This window comes from Molothrus ater, chromosome 4 (assembly GCF_012460135.2).
Source record: "Molothrus ater isolate BHLD 08-10-18 breed brown headed cowbird chromosome 4, BPBGC_Mater_1.1, whole genome shotgun sequence".
Classification (NCBI taxonomy): domain Eukaryota; kingdom Metazoa; phylum Chordata; class Aves; order Passeriformes; family Icteridae; genus Molothrus; species Molothrus ater.
The window spans coordinates 57,212,057-57,229,624 of record NC_050481.2 but is presented as its reverse complement, the minus strand read 5'-3'; the positions used below and the strand labels follow the sequence as shown (position 1 = coordinate 57,229,624).

The following is a 17,568-nucleotide window of genomic DNA, read 5'->3' as shown; positions in this document are numbered from 1 at the left end:
ATTACTAAAATAAATGCTAAGAAATTACATTACCAGAAAACCTTGGCAGAATCAGCTAATTATAGTTGGCACAGATAGATTATGGATAGCCAGCTACAGTAATCTGAATCCTTCTGTGACAATCCTCTGGGTTTGGCTGTATTTTCCTGTGGAGAGCTACCCCAAGATCAATTGCTTTAGATTGAACAATTCCATTTTTTACAGGAATTAAGACTACAAAATATTGTTGTCTGCTTTCACCATCTACAGCACAGTAGGGTACAGCACCTGAACCTATCCTCTGTTTCCCTAGCACCCCCCATTCAGTGCACAGCACAAACAAATAAAATTCCTTTGTGTAGGGCTTCACTTGTAGGTACTGAAGACATGGAAACATGGCAGAAGCAGGGACTGCAGAACAAGAAAGGGTAGGCCTTAGAGTAGCCCAGGGCTGCTTTACCAAACTGCCCTTGTTCCCAAGCTTCACTGTGATACTCAGCCATGGAAAAAGGATCTTCACTAGTGTGCTTCCAGAAACACCATCTACTCTTTCACATACATAGCCAGCCTTAGACAACAGACTGCATCCAACAGCAATGGTTTTGTTGTTAGTATATGGGGCAAGATGAAATCCCAAGTGTTGTGCAACATCAGGCCCTTGCTTTCTCAGAAAGGGCACTTCCCTTCAGCTGTCCCCTTAGACTGCCCCAGTGCTCATCCATGTGCCCTAATGCCACATGTGCACACTGGAATGCAGACAATGCCTGCTTAACTGGCACGGTAGAAGCCATGCAGCCATTAAGGTTTGCAGCTCAGATGAAATCAGAGAGTTGTTTAAGTTGGGAAACACTTCTAAGATCCTTGAGTCCAGCCACTAACCCAGCACTGCAAGGCCACCGCTAAGCCATGTCCCTAAGTGTCACCTCCACAGGTCTTTTAAATACCTCCAGGAATTGTGACTCCACCACTTCCTTGGGCAGCAGAATGATACTGGGGAAGACCCTACAAGAAAATGAGTAGCACTGGAGCACTTGCTATTGAGTGAGGGCTGGTTAGCCCATGCACTGCCTGATGATGCCATTTGATGATGCCACAACATAACCCACAAAGGGAAATGAGTTCACATGTTCATATGCTGTTCATAGCATACGTTCATATGCCATACTTATTGTCTCATGTGACAGTATTTATTCTCCCCCAAGCACCTGACTTTGCATCCTGAACATGTATGCATGTAAACTTTCTCCTTCTTCACTGAAGATACACCAACAGCCATAAAATATTGGCCAGATAGCTGCCACAAACTGTTATGGATTAGGAGCAAAACAGCTCCAAAATTATTTCAGCTCTTATCTTTCCCGTGCTTGAAACCATATTTAGAAAATCAAATTTCCCTGCACATTTAAAGGAAAGTGTTGCATGTGTGTCTATTTTGCATGTGGAAAAGAAAATTTTGTGTACACGATGGGTATACATACAAACAGCTTTTGATTACAGTGTAAGTAGTGCCTTTAGAAAATTGTGTCCCATTAAAGAATTTACATTATCCTCCCAGCAGCAGAAATCCAAAAATGTCTAGCGAGGAACTAAATTAGTGAAAGAGAGGACTTAGAAAATATTGTCCTCTGTGTAGCAATAGTAACACCTCGTTATTGTCTTATATGGAGAACAAACAAATTGGACAATTTGTAGCTCAGATAAGCAAGCCCTGGAGAATGGAGCCATACAGGATGTGAGGGGCAATGGGAGTGTGCATCCCCTGCCCAGGCTCCTCTCCTGACGCAGAGCGGGAGCGCTCTGCCACGCTGACTCTGACATTGCAAGGGGCAGGTGCAGATTTAGCTCCGCTAACATCAATAAACTGGCCACCAGAGCAGGCCACAGTGTGGGGAGGATGCAACATCCACATCTGGGGAAGAGCTCTGAGAAATCACTCCAGCCCAGCCAGCACAAGAAAGCAGAGGCAAATTTTGAAAACCAGCTGGGCAAGATACAATTATCTTCCAAGGCTTAGGCCAGGTAGTCCTGCTTAATTGACAGTAGGGGCTGACTTTGTAATAATATCAGAAACTTTAAGAGAATGAATCATTTTATAGATGGCAACAAGAAATAGCTGAGTTCCAAATTTTCAATAATGCTGCTAGTATAGAGCTATTGTTTTTAGAGTACATTCAAATCCACTATACATTGAAGATATAGATAAAATAGCTCAGCAACTAAAAAATTAGAAAAAAAAATAAGGTACTGTGGGGACTAAATTATTGTAGCTTGGTGGAAACTGTTCTTCTCAATGTTATCTTCACCTCCAAATTCTTTACAGGATTCCTGTTTGTTCCTGGACTCGTACTGACTGAGACTAGGTCTTGGCCTTATTATCTGATAGTTCGTAATATCTACTTCTTGATGACTTGATAAGAAATTACATTTTAAAAAGCCTGATATTAATTTAAAAACTACAAGGTTTTGCTTATTATTTCTGAGACAGCCTATTCAACTTCTAGTCAGCAGCTACAGCAAAGTACGCTGACCCCACTGATGAGGTAATCAATTATGCTGGAACAAAACAAACTTGTAACTAGAAAGAAAGTAAGCCTATGGTTTTATACAGAGCCAGAGAAAACAGAGAGAAAGCCCATTTGGCAATTGACATAGGACAAAACATTTCATTTCCAGGTTCCAAGAAATATTTTAAATTTGTATTATATATGATTTAAAAAATCAATGTTCTTCTATGCTGGACAGCTTTACTTGCAGTGAATGAAGACAAACCTGGGCACACATCCAAAGCTGTGGCTCTACAAGCATGTGGCACTCAGGAATGGAGGTTTACATGCCAGCAACTGCAATTATCCCAACTAGCAATGATTTAGCATTCTGTGATATCTAGAGCCCAAAAACACAGGCTATGCCTTTATTTCACAACCATCTGAAATGCAGGTTTAAATTCTGCCTTTAAAGAAACTGCAGCACAGCTTGCTGCTGTGTGCACGCTGGAGAATAAAAATGATTAATTCCGCCCATCACTGAAGTTTTTGCTTATGAGTATCACAAGCCTTTTCTGTGTGCAGCAGAAAAAAAAGAAAATAATTTTTTTGCTTAGTTTCTGGTCCTTATTCAAAATCATGCAACAGAGCTAATTACTAAACACTGGGAAGACTGAATAAAATATCATAAAATGCTGACTTAAAAACACACAAAACAGAACACCTTAAATCTAAGTACATTTACCACATTATTTTAGTACATGATTTTTAGTGCATGAGCTCAGAAAACATTTTCATGTTAAAATTAACAGAGGAAAGTAACTGGAAAAGAAGCAAATCAAAATGGAAATACACCATGTAATATACGCTGCCATGATGAGCCAAACATCTGGTAAAAAGAGCAGAATGATCAATCCCTCACCACAAGAAAAAGAGACGTGTAAAGATTGGCTTGAGAAAAAAAGATTTCCTCTTGGAATCACCACAGCAGGAGCCAGAGGAAGCTTTGCACCCAGAGACCTAATGTCGTCTGTTAAGCTAACAAAACTGGTCTGGAAGAAGAAAAAAAGTAAGACTTTATCTTTTCATCCCCTCCCACTTCACTGCTCATCTCCCTAGTGCTTATCTTGATCCCACTTTTCTTTTTCTGAGTTTTTTTTTCCTCCCTCTCCCTCTTCCTTTCTTGCTTTTTTTTTTTTTTTGATGCTAACAGAGGGAGCAGCATGGGTACCTGATGGCAGCTGCCTCCTAACCAGAGCCCTGCCTTTGTCATTTGCATTGGCACATCGAGCAGTCACACAGACAATGCAGAGGGGTCAGTGACAGAGGCGATGCCGCGAGTCCCGCCTGGCCCTGGAGCCTCCCGGAGGCTGCTGGGGGCCAGCCCAGGTGTGCGACAGCCCAGGTGTGTGACAGCATGTCCTGTCACAGCCAGGGGAGCAAACACCCCAGATGTGGTCAATGCCTGGTGCCACTGCACAGTTTGCAAAGAAACCACGGAAATCCCCGTGCAAAGTCAGCCACTTTCTGCCCAGTTTGCCACAAGCATGAAATGCAAAACCTGCCATGACTGAGGAGGAATCCCCAGTGGGATTTTCTCGAGGATGCCCCACCACAAAACACTGACAGCGTGGCTGTAGGGTTGCCAGAGCACAAGAGCTTCTCTCTGTACCAAATCACAAACTAAACTAACCAGGAGAATACAATGTGCATTACATGGACATGTTAATCTTACATTTACACACAGAAAAATCCTTATGCAATGTATTATTCCTCTGAGGTTCTATGCCATATTCTTCTTTCATTTACAAACAACCAGACCTGCCCTGCACCATTCAGGCTGTAATTTGAACAGTAATTTTTACATTAAGACCACATAACCAACAATCAGCAATGGCTTATGCTGTTGGGAGAGTAAGTACAACTGCAGGCTATCAATAACCTGTGGGGACACAGTGAGACACATCTCACCAGCATTTCGGTTCTGCACTCTCTCCCTGGAGTGCAAAACACTCTGGGGACAGGACTCCATCCATCCATAGGGAAGGCATTACAAGGTTCATAGAACTGAATGAAGTACAGCTAAATTGCACACTTAGGTACAGCTCTACATTAGGCTGAAACTTTTTTATTTTTTGCTTAGTTTCTGGTCCTTATTCAAAATCATGCAACAGTGCATTTTCTAGTGTTTGTGTTAGTTAAGAAAAGTATGTTGAACATTTACTCATAAAATTAAAAAGAATAAAACCAGATAGTCCTGGCCAAGTTGTCTTCATGTATCATTGTGCAATTTGCCTCATTTTATCCACTGATGGCACATCTAGAAATAGGAAAAATCTGAATTTTAAGCTTGAAATATGAACTCTACAAATCTGTATTTCTGTGTATGTATTGTAAGCCCACACCAGGGAACACTTTCAAAAATAAAAATAAACATCTAAACTTTGAATGCACTTTAAGGGTCAAAAAGCAATGGGAACAAATGCATTATTTAATCGTAAAAACCACACTCGATTCAGGGCAAGGCTAAGGAGGAAGCTCAGGCTCCCAGAGGCATGTGAAGTGAGGACTGCTTTGAGGGGCTGCTGCAAACAGAGCTGGAGCTGAACCTTCCCTCAGCCCTGCCTCTGCCTGGGAGAGGTGACAAGGTTGAAAATCTGGAGGAGACAGGCAGCTTTTAATAAGAATTAGCTGCCATTTTCTCAGGCACAGTGAAACAGAGAGGAAAAATACTGGGAATTCCTTGCTTACAATAAAATAAAGGCGTTGCTCAAAACTGAGAAGAAAGACTGTTAAAAAGAGGGGCTACTCACACAAGGCTTGGAGTGAATGATAAAATTCTTAGCCTTTTTAATAGCCTATTGTTATCAGCTACATCTCCACTGCAGTGTCTTTGTTTTTCCTCCACCCTCATTAAGGGTTAGTTCAATTTCTTACCTGATCAACACAGGCTCTGCTGCCATTATCTTGACTCAAAGCCAGCAGTACCTTTTAAAAAATGCTCACAAAAATACAGCTATGGTATGCTTACCCTGAGGTAGTTGAGGGTGAAGTTTGTCAGACCCATTCGAGTGATGTTTTTGGACAGCTGCTCCAGCACCTGAGGGTCTTGTGCCTAAACAACAAAGGAAAAAAGAATTTTCACTTTGCTTTTCATTGGGGTATTTTTTCTATGTGCTTAGTGGAATGCAGGGAGGGTTCCCTTAAAAGCAGTGCCACTGCTATGGAAAAATTACACACTGATGCTAAATTTATGTAATAAGCTAGAGTTCCATATGCAAGGGAAAATGCAAAGCATTATGATATTGGAGCAGACTAAAGACTGTTTTCCAATATGTTCCTTTGATCCCTGACCACCCATTCAAAAGATAGACCGAAGAGGTCTGGTCATGCAAGTGACCAAAGAGCTTCCTGAGGGATTGCAGTACACTTTGAGCCTTCTATTGGTTGGCTGTGAGTCCCAGGGGACTAGACAGAAAAAGGCAGGAATAAAGAACATATCATTTTCCTTTTGTGGGGAAGAAACTACAGCAGAAAGACCTCATCAAATATGTGACATTAAGCACAGTGTGGAGAACCCTTCTGATCTAAGTTATTTTCCCAGAATTAAATGGGGAAAAATACAAGTATAGTCCTTCCCTGACCCTAGCCAGGAGCTTTACCTGTGAGACCAGCCTCCTCTTTAAAATGAGATCAATCTCATTACTAAAATACCTGCTGGTTGCTGTCAAACCTGCTTCCACTCTGAATTTAGCAGCCCCCTAAATCCATAATGTCAATCATGGCCATCCCCATCATCCCTTAATGGGATACTGTTGAAGAGCTCAGTTGATCAGTTCCCTAAAAGAGCAGATAATCCTGGGACAGAAATGGTGGGGTGGGTTTTCAAAGGTGTTTTCTTCAGGCTTGTAATAGCACTTTGAAAAAAGTCCAGTTTAAGCTGTATACAATTCCTCACTATTAATATATTTTTATCTGGGGATATCTAAGTAACTTTTTGTCAAAATATAGGAAAATCTTTGTGTCTGTGTTCTTACCCTTTATAAAACCACAGTACTGCAACTGATTTTGTATATCAGGGCGCTACTAGCAGGAGTGGGTCTATGCTGAAGAAATGAAAGTGTCAATAAAGTATGTTCTTTGTTTCTCTACAATTTACCTTATTGTATTTTGACTTTAACTTGTAGAATATTTAATACTTTAATGTTTCATTGTGTGTGTTTTCATCAAATAACAAAAGAAAGTTGTGAAATGTGAAACAAAAAGGTCTGCATTAAAATTAAAATCTAAAGGTTTCTAAGTAAATATATGTCAATTTCTTAACTTCTGTCTATGCAAGGGCAACATCCCTTTGCTTCATTTCAAATCTATCATTGGTACCTACAACAATGAAAATTCACAGATTTTGGTATAGTTCAGGTCAATAGGAAGAGATTTTGGACCCAAATCATACAAACCACCAAGTGAGATTAAAAAGAAAATTATGTGCTAAAATAGAATGAAAACATAGCAACAGTGGCAATAATAGAGCACTGAAAAACAAGGGAGGAAGAACTTGTGAATAGATGTAGTTGCAGGCAGACCAAAATATTTATAGTTAATTGCCTTGGGTGTGAAATTTGCCAGAGTTCTTCATAAACCTAATCTCATCTCTTTGCATTAGGTCAAATGAATAAAGGATTACTTACATGCATGGCTAGAATGCTGCGTGGGACTAATTCTCTGTATTGTCTAATAGTAAAGTGCCATGTTTTTATTCTCATAAGGTCATCAAAAGTAAACTCCAAGATAAGACGTCCTTCTGTGCATACCTAGAATACATAAAATGCATGAAATAAATTCTCAGGAATTTTGTTTTCATTGGTATTGTATCATCGATTAAACAACATTCAAAAATATCAGAGCAGTATTCTATTGCTCATCTCTGCTAGATTAATTGTTTTTCATCCTCTCGGGGAGAAAAAATGAATGTGGGAAAATTACTTCATAGGCCTTACCTCAGAGACAGTAACTTATAATGCTATAGATTTTATAGCATTTTACAAACATAGAATATTGTGTGCTAAATCTTATTTATTGCATCAATTCTCTTTTCCTCATGGTTTGCTACTGCTAATTAATGACTGAACCTCGCAGTGGAGGTGACTGTGGTGCAAGTGAGTGCACTTGATGGCAAGTTGCTGAACCAGTCATTCCCAACCTGTTTTAGACTTACTACAGCTTGGTATACAAACCTTTCTCTCATGTCCAGTTGGAGTAGGCAGTGCCCTAAATGCCTGTGGCCAAACCTGGGGTTTTTTCATCATTTTTCATAACTTTTTAAATAATTTTTTTATTTTCCAAGCATTTTCTTCTGTTCAGTTTGTTTTTCATGGTGAGGTTTTTTGTTGTTGGTTTTTTTGTTTTGTTTTGTTGTTTTGTTTTGGGGGGGTTTTATTGTGGTTTTTTTTGTTTTTTTTTCCTCTCATCTAATTTTACTAACCCCCCCTTCCAAGGAAAGCCAGGTGGGTGCCTGCCATGGGAACCTATGAGCTGCATTGCTCACAGGTTTGAGAGTGAGGGGAGCAGAGGAGAGCCAGAAAATGGAGCTACTTCCACAGAAAGTGGCTCACACAGCTTTGTGAGGAATCTTGTCTAAAAAGGGACAGAAAATATAGGAGGAATAAATGTAGCAAAAGGGTACTACCTATAAATGAAAAGTAAAATAAATTACTGGGCACTTTTAAACAACTCTCCACGATTTTTTGTGGAAAATGTACATGGTTCTGGTCTTCTTTAAGGTGAAAAATACGAGCCCAACACGGTATCTTGATTGAGGATACTGTGGAGTATTGAAAAATATGTCTGATTTGAAAATTAACTACCACTGTTGATTTTTTTTAATTGTAGATTTAGGCTTCCAATCCCTCTTCTAGTAAACTTGCAAGTGCAGGGTACAGAGATATTGTGGAAACAGGGTGTAATGGCTTTCAAATGAGAGGGCTTCTGAAACCTTAATTTTAATACAGTATTTGATTGAAAAATAACCATCCCAGATTCAGATGAGTCTGTTGAGCCTTTTTAAAAGCCTCAACTCAGACTTGGCCAGCTCTCACTCTGCCAATGTGTGTCTTTTCTTGTTAACAGTCCACTTAATGTCCTTACAATTTTTCCTCCTTATTGTTTCTGCTAAAACACACAGGTAATTTTAACAGGCATACTATATGGACAAATTCCTATAGACCTGTGAAGGAGAATCTTGCAACAGGTTCTCATCTGCCCTTTTCAACACACCTTAGTGATGCCTTCAGATATTTAATGTGCTTTATGTTTCACCTTTGATTTTCACATCACCTGCACTATGATGAGAAATTACACAATACACATGCACACACATAAGTGGAAAATATTAGTAGGAAAATATTTTGTATTAATGGTGCTGTGTTGAGGCCAAAGATCCTAGTAACTGATCAGTTAATGTGAAAATATTTCAGGTTTAAAACAATTTTTTTCATAATAATACCAGTGGCTTCTCAAATGTTTCTTTTGTTAAGCTCACACCACCAAAGCTCTTAGCAGATTTTAGGCACTAGCATTAACAAATTTTAATAGAATAACACATTCTTCATATTACAGTGGTAAAAATTTATGCATCTTATAAAGAAATTTAATTTCCTCATGTAAAGTAGAATTTTACACATTGCTTTTAATCAATAAAATTGGCACAGTTCTTATTTTAAAAGGGCTATTTTTTTTCCTGAAAGCTGCCTTTTACATAGAATCCAAAAAATCAAAAGGGTCTCCAATTAAGAAAACATTTTCTGTTGTGCTGAATTCATGTTACCGTACTGTGAGCTCTGACATTTTGTTTCTGTGGTAACCAAAATCAGCTGATTAGTTGGCATGGCAACAGAAAAGATGTAATCCCAGCAGACACACTCTAATCAATGCCCCCAGCACAGATGGTCTCCGGAGGATCAACAAGAAAGAGGCTGGCAGGCATTCAGTGTATCACGTGGTTGCTCTAGACTAGGCCAGGAAAAAACTAAAAAAGAACATTTCTCAAACTAACCAATAGCTTTTTAACCCCTTCACTGCACTTATTAATTGTAGGAATTTCAACTGCTTGTGCCTATGAAAACCAGCTTTAGTCCTATGCCTTCTTGTTCACAGTCTCATTCTCCAAACACATGGCACAGGGGGAACATTTAAAAGTGTTCCCCCTTTATTAACTACCACTTCTCAAGCATGAGTTGTTGCTTTAAAAGAAACCTAAAGCTTATAAAAATCTTGGCAATGCCTGATATTATTAGTAGGGATTAGATTCACTGATTTTAAGGGCTTCACCAATAAAATCCAGCTGATGGCCGCACTCCTGGGAGAAGGCTGTGAGTAGGGAGCACTTGGGGCACTCACTGCTTTAGTGGTGAGGGCAATGCCCACCCCAACCACACAACTGGGAAACATAATCATTGATCACTGTAGAAAAACAATTTGCCTACACATAAAGTGGGAGTGCCAGAGTTGGAGTAAACACAGTGAAAAAAGGGACTTAGGAGGACTCCTAAAACTTTCTTCTGCCTGAAGAAAAAAGTGGAGCATCTCCCAGGTAAAAAAGCATAGTGGTCTTGGCTTCAGTATTTTACAACATTTTATTTATGCAATTGAACTATTATAAAATCTTTATACTATTTATTTACATCTTGATGAAACAATTTTTAAGCGTGTGACATTTTACAAGGACCTTTTAGCCTCAAAAGACAAGCTGGACTATTCATATTCTTACTGCTAGGCATGTTCTGGCCATATTTGTTACAAAAGAATTGGAAATGCCATTTTATATATTCATCTAATACTGCTGTATGCAGTGAGTTGCTCTAACTAGCAAAATGTTCAAATGAATAAAATACATTTGATTCTTGATTCTGTGGATTTTTGATTCAATACATAATGAAAAGTGGTTTAGTCTGTTGTATTAGAAGTTAGTGAATTTGCAGCATAGAATTTGCTTGTGAAACTGAAACAGCTTGTATTTTTGCGTTAACTCCTCAAGCCCCAGGATAGTTTCAGAGGGTCAAATTCAGATATGATCCAAAGAGCTACACAGCCCATTGCAGTGGTGCTCATTATGGGATGTCTGCTTTGTTCCATCACTGATGCTGTGGGAGTAGGAATTTACCTTTGGGTACAAGATCTGTGCCCTTGGTATCTCTGCTAGAAGGTAAATAAGCACAGCTGAGACAACATTCAGCTTTACCTTATTTCTGAGAGAGTATTATTTCTTCTCCCCTATTCCATCAACTACTGTGCTTTATTTCAGATTTGCTCTTACTAAAAAGTTGTATTTTAAACACGCAGTCATTAAACTTCCTAATTTTTCTCCTAGAATCCAAATCAAATCCCCACCTGAACTTTTCTACCAGAGCACAGGTTTATATTGGAATCTGCCAGAGAAATGTGAAGGCTGAGGCAAGCTGTGCACTGCCAGGGCTGCAGCAGACAGGGACCCACTGTACACAGTAGGACAGTGCCATGGGAGGCAACCGTGGCCCCTTCACACGAGGGGGCACCCAGCCCAGTCCATACTGCAAACCTCCTTTCCAAAATAACACTGTCATGTGCTGCCATGATAAGTAAAATAATATAATTGAATTGAGAAAAGCATCATGTATTTACTGGTTAAAAAAAAACCCACATCAACTCCCTTTTATTTGCTATTGCATTAAAGCCAACACAAAGGGGAAGGACACAGAAATCGCTGTAGGGAGCTCAGCAATGAAGCAGCTACTGTGGAACTTTGGCACATCTGCACCTGGCCAGGACTCACAGCTCCTCATGAGCAGTGAGGTAGCAAAGAGGTGTCAGTCTGGTCTCTTCTCTGTCTGTCTGTGTCTGTGTGAGCCACAGGGGCTGGATGGGCTCTCTTGTCCTGGCTCACCAGTGCACCGCACACCAGCAGCTTCTCCTCCCTCTGAGCCCCACCCAGGGCAGATGGCAGAGCAGGACCTGCAGAGGGATGGGACTCCCATACATGCTAAAACAGCAAAAGCCATGTAACCCTGTCATGATGCTGTCAATAGCCAGGGACTTAAAATTAAAACTTCCACAGTCCTGCAATTCAAGGGCAAAACAGATTAGCTACTTTCTCCTGCTGGCCCTTCTTCCTTTGTTCTTTTCTTTATGAAAAAGTTAAAGATGAACAGGTACAAGATGGGAAATCAGTAATTCCTAGTATCATTATTTACTGTTAATGTATTAAAATGTAACTTTGAAACAAGTTTACTGATTTTTTTAATATAAGAAAAATTATGTTTTAATTTTTATTTTTCACCCTTTTGGTACTGCTTTTTTATACACATATATGGCACCCATTTTAATTACAGGACTGGATGTGCCCTATGCGTGAAGATAATTCACTATCAATTACAAATATTGAATATTCACTAACTGTTTTAGCCAGAGCATGCTTCAATTGACTCCTTCCATTGACTTCCTAGCCTTTTGGACTGGCACCCTACTGTATTAATTCAGTATTTTCCTAGAGATTTATAGTCCTTGTACTAGGTAAGTATCAAATGTAATGCATACCATCCCAAATGGTAGGTACCAGCAATGTGAAATCTCATTGTTGCTTTAAAATCAAAGCCAGAGAAAGGGAGATGGGCAGATTTATGTGAATTTAATTCACATAAAACTGATAGTTCTGGCAACCTGGCATTATGTACTCCTCTTGCAATCTTTCTGGGAGAATTACAGGAGATACCCACAGAATCTTCCAGTCACATAATGAATATAGAAAACAGTAATTAAATGGCTCCAAGGGTTTTCAGTATTAGAAATAATCTCAGGCTACCAGAAAAATTCAACAGCCAATATTCTTCACCCTTATACACACTGTAAAAGAAAAAGAAAACCAAAAACCAACAACATGCTTTATTGAGTCTTCCCTATTACCTTGGTAAACATGGGTTTTCCATGCTGAGTGACCATGGTGCATTGATCACAGTCCACTGTGATGGATGAGTTGTGGTATGACTCTTTTGAGTGCTTGAGAATGTAATACAGGTCTGTTACACCTCCTTCAAAGACAGTGCTAAAATAACGAGGAATGAGCGTTCTTCCAATTGCTGTGAGGAAAATACAAAGCAGAATTCAGCAAATGCTCTACGTTATAAAATCTTAAACCATTAGCTAACAGCACATGAATAATTTTAAGTGCAATGAAATCAAACTTTCATTTAATGAATATAATACATGTTCTCTCCCTTTTGTATAGACAAAAAGTTGTGCCTGCTCCCACTGAAATCAATGAAAATGGCTGACTCCATTCAGAGGGAGTGGGCTCATCATATTTAATTTTTTTACATTGATGGCAAGTTAGAGTCACTCTTGAAACCATCTGCAAGGTTTTTTTGTCCCAAAGTAATTATTACACAAAACCCCACATGATGTCAATTACTACTGAAAGCTGAATATTACCCATAAGTGTACAAATACAAGTGGTGAGTATTGACAGAAATTTCTACCCCAAAAAAGTAAAGCACTTTTATATAAGGGGGTTGTGTACACATATATGGTTTTTTGTGTGTGGGCACGGGTATATTTATATATACCCACCCATACATGTGCACACACACACATGCACATGCACTCTGGATCCAACAGGAGGGCTGCTACTGAGAAATCAGAGCACTTGGGATTGAAGGAGGACTGAGAATGGAAAATAGAATGTTATACAATATATGACTACCCATAGATCTATCTGAGATCTCTCTTTAGACCAGTATTTATGTCATAGGCTTTATGTCTGAAAGTCTGAGCAGACACCTGGACTCCCTTACATGCACCACTTAAACCCCTAACTATGGACTGAAGTACCCAATTCAAAATTATTTAGTCAGGCAAAACTCACTGAAGTCACATCTCTCACTTCAGTAGTAGTTTTAGGTAAGTTTTGCAAGGTCTAATTACAAAAATGTAGTAGTGAGAGTGAGCTTCTGAGAGTGCTTCAGATGCACAAACCAGCAGCAGCACTGACATCAAAGGCAATTATCTCATATGCAACTGATGCTTTCCATCTCCTTCTTTACAGATAAATTTGAATGTAACCACAAGCCTGGTATAAGAGAACATTTCACATTATAATAGATGGATACTTCCATACCAAATGACTCATTGCTTTGCAAGCATTAATCAATCCACAGTAATTTTGAGTGGTGGATACATAAAAATTGCCTTCATTTTACAGGGAAAAACCAAGCAATCTAAATGGTCTCTTGGAAGAATGAGGTAGAAAAGTCACCATCCACAGGCAAGATTAGAGTTTATTAGTTCCTAATTCTAATTTTTCTATTAGGACTATGTGGTGACTCATGCCTCCCTTATTTGCTATATACTTTTGAGAGTGATTTCTAAAAAACTATTTTCATAGAAATTTTGCCAGCATATGAACAAAGGCTCCTGAACCTAAAAATGCATTTGCAAATGGTTGTTGCAAATTAAAAAATAGGGAATTTTCACAGCAGTTCTGTGAATACTGTTTTTTTTCTGTGCATTGCAATGTGAAATATTGAATAGGCAGTCATAATGCATATTGTGTAATGAAAATATGCAAATAGAGAAAATTAGGAATTGTAAAAGCTTTTGCTGTAAGATCACATATGAATGTAGTTTAATGTACAAAAATATACCACACTCTCTGGAAGTAGCTGACAATTCAGTGGATATATTGAAAGACTGTTGTACAACTGTAGATCCTAAAATAACCCCACCCAGTAACCATGCACAGAATAATTTTTACAGTCTTTTAATTTAATTTCGAAAAACTGAAGTCCAGCATATTAGCATAGGATTTAATTCATGGTTCAACTCAAATTTCTTCATGTTGGTGTGGTATACAGTAAAAAGTGAAATTTACCCATCAAGTTAATTTCTTGCTCCCCTAAGGCTAATTAGTGCAAATTAAATTTCCTGCTAATCATCTTAAGCAGCAAATGGGTGATATGAAAATCCAGCATTCCTACTGATTGTGATAAACCTCTATTCCTGTGACTTATGCACTGCATAAATATCTTGAAACTATTAAACTGCAGTTTATAGACTGTTCCCAAAGCAGCATGGTCATGTGGTGTTGCTTTTTGCCCTGTATTTACAGCTACAACACATTAAAAAAGGCTAGAAATACATTAAATAATTTATTCTTATTAATAGTAAGCATTTTTAAGAAAAGTTTTTTCCTGTAAGTGTTATCTACGCTTGCCACAGGGATATGCTACTGTTGAGAACAAAGTGGGAGACCAAAGAACTGAAGATGAATAGAGGTGCAGACAAGGATGTGCTCCATGGAACCTCATTTTCCATGACAGATGCACGTGCAGACCCTGTCAGTCTGCAGAACTGAAAATAACTGATGTAAATATCCAGTGTAAATGTTTATAGCTAAATATTCAGCTCCAGAAGAAAGAGTAATGGAAACCTGTGTTAATAAGCAGACGTCAGTTTTGCCACCAAAGACTGAAGCATGTTCAAGGTTTTGGTTCTCTTCCTGAAGCACCCAATGGCTTTAAAAATCATTTAATTTCTAGGATAAACATGAAACTCCACAGCAGTAACAAGAGGTTTTGTGCAGGAAATGGAATTTCCAAGAAAAACAAAGGGCTGTGGAATAACTCTTATGAAGTCTAGAGATCATCCCAAACACTTTTTAATGCAAAGGACTATTCCTTGAATTTTTCTCTTCCAAGACATAGTTGTGTAGATGAGCATGCAAACACATGCTCATCTGTGTGTGCACACCCTGCTCTGCCGCATGCATACATACAATCCTTTCCTGAGAAAAAGAATGGGAGCACGGCAATGGTGTTTTTCTCTCCCTACTTGCAGTAGATGGACATGCTCACACGTGGATGCACACACTCCACCTGTGCCTGCTGCTGTACGTGTCAACAAGATCTCAGCAACACCACGTATCTTCTGCTGGAGATAGCAGGATACTTTCTAGGAGGACCCCAAATAATGTGAAGGCAGAACTATAGAACAACTGGATAATTGTGGCCACTTCAGGAGGTGGTCCAGCCATCCTTCTGCCAGTGAAATGAACTCACCCCTTGCAGAGCACAGAGCAAGCCTGGCCTTGGGTTTGCAATTCCCCAGTGCCACTCACAGCAAGAATGGAAAGTATAGCCTATAGCACATCCAATTGCTGAATGAAGCTTCATGCGCTTTATTGGAATTCCTCATATTTTAGGGCTTGGCTTTTACTCCAGAGAATCCATGTTGAAGAATGTGTGTCTGTGCATGGTTTTGTAGGGCTCCTCCCTACCACACCACTCTTCCCTAGAGCATCACATGGAGCCTTCAGAGCTAGCATATAGATCTTAGCTAAAGGAGCTCTGAGCTGAACATTTGCAGAAGCAGTTTAAATATGGAGAAGTTCTTGTCATTCCTTTCTTAATGTCAGGGCTTTATTCTTTCTCCATTTTTTTTCCTCACCCATCCTCATGGTCCAGTCCTGTTTTCTCAGCTTATGGTTGGTTGCTTATCTTCCAAGCTCACTGTTTAACTCCCAGTACCTCCTTGCCTTCTCCTCCCCCTCAAATGATGCCTCTTTTTCTTTGGCTCAAGGAAACTCAATACCTACCCTAAATCTACATGATTTTTTTATTCTTCTTAATTAAGAAGGCCCAGTTATTTAGTCTCAGTTTTCTCATTTTCCTTCCTCACTGCCCAAAATACCAGCTTCACACACACTTTTTCAGTGCCCTTCCTACCCATCCAGGCTTCCACAGCTGCTTTTTCCAGCCTCCCTGCCTTAGCAGCCTAAGCTCTCCTGGATTTTGATTTTGTGTGCCCCATTCTCTCTCTGCACTTTTTCCACTCTCTCCTTGCAACAGCATATTCTTTCTCCAAATTAATCCCATCTTTCCTTGCTTCCTTCAGTTTCTCATCAGCCAGAGACCAGTCAAGAGGACCTCTTTTCTCTGTGTACCCTCACCCAGCCAAACATATCCCCATTCCCTGTATTTCTCTCATTGACTCCCAACCGTTCCTTACTCAATCATCCTCCATCTTCTCCTTTCATCTCCCAGTTACTACTTCTCTCTCCTCTATCATATCAATAGCATCTGGTCCTGATTTTTACCCTCCATTTTCTCCTCTTCCTCTTCCCTTTTCTTTCCTCTACATTCAGGTCAAGTTCCTTCCTCCTTAAGGCCACCTGGATCCCAGGCACATCTGCCAGCAGTGTAGGAGAAAGTGTTTCCTGCTCTTGCATGCACCTGGCTGAGCCTGCCCTGTGGATTTTGTAATGGAAATGACCGTGATTCCACATAGCCCCGACCTGCAAAATATCAAGTTACTCTGTGTAGTTGGCATGTGGATGCCCCACTGAGCTATGTTCCTGGGAAGGGAGACCTTGAAAATTGTAGCTGCCAAGCTTTAGTAAAGCTTGCACCGAATACCTGAGAATGGGCACCTTTCTTTTCCCAAAGATATTTAGAAATCTGTTAAATTCAGTCAGATTTCCACAAAGAGGACAAAGGGATATACCTACCACAAAGCTGAGCAGCCCTATTCCAAAGCATATATATTTTTAAACATTTTAAAACAAGCTTGCAATAATTTCATAACACGGAAAAACCACCATCATCTATACAAATAATAACAGGCTTTTATGTCCTATTATCCAGAAAAGAGCATTTAATGGTGTGAAATGTGACACTCCACATTGCAAGGTACTGTATATACTAGAAGGAAAAATCATCTGCTCCTCAGCATTCAGGCATTAATTCCAGATCACTGGAATGCTGCTTTAAATCATCATTTTGTCCTGGGCAGCATCCTTCCCTAGCTGAGGGAGGATTTCTTGTGAGAAGTGGGCACTGCCACTTAATCTTTGCTTGATTTTGCTAGCAGTTGCCCAAATAGCAAGGCAAAGTGACAAAGATCAGCTGGATTTAGCCACAAGAAATAGTTTTTTTACATGAAAATGTCTCTAAGAAAGGCATATCAGAAATGAATATTTTGCACCAATAAAGAATTCTGTCATCCACTGGCATGACATAACATTAGCTTATGTTGTAGCATGACAGCTTGGCTAAATGTGATTCCATGTAACTTTTCCATGAAT

At 39.5% G+C, this 17,568-nt stretch overlaps 1 protein-coding gene across 9 annotated transcripts in view; it reads right to left on the bottom strand.

Moving 5' to 3' along the window:
* The window catches only part of LDB2 (LIM domain binding 2), a 213,513-nt gene that overhangs the window by 40,744 nt on the left and 155,201 nt on the right, over positions 1-17,568 (bottom strand). For all 9 annotated transcript variants that reach the window (XM_036382182.2, XM_036382181.2, XM_036382183.2 and 6 more), the window contains exons 3-5: positions 12,396-12,568; positions 7,151-7,273; positions 5,494-5,577 (exon numbers count right to left, since the gene is read on the bottom strand). In XM_036382182.2, the coding sequence (XP_036238075.1) occupies positions 5,494-5,577; positions 7,151-7,273; positions 12,396-12,568 (380 nt within the window). The remainder of the gene's footprint in view (positions 1-5,493; positions 5,578-7,150; positions 7,274-12,395; positions 12,569-17,568) is intronic.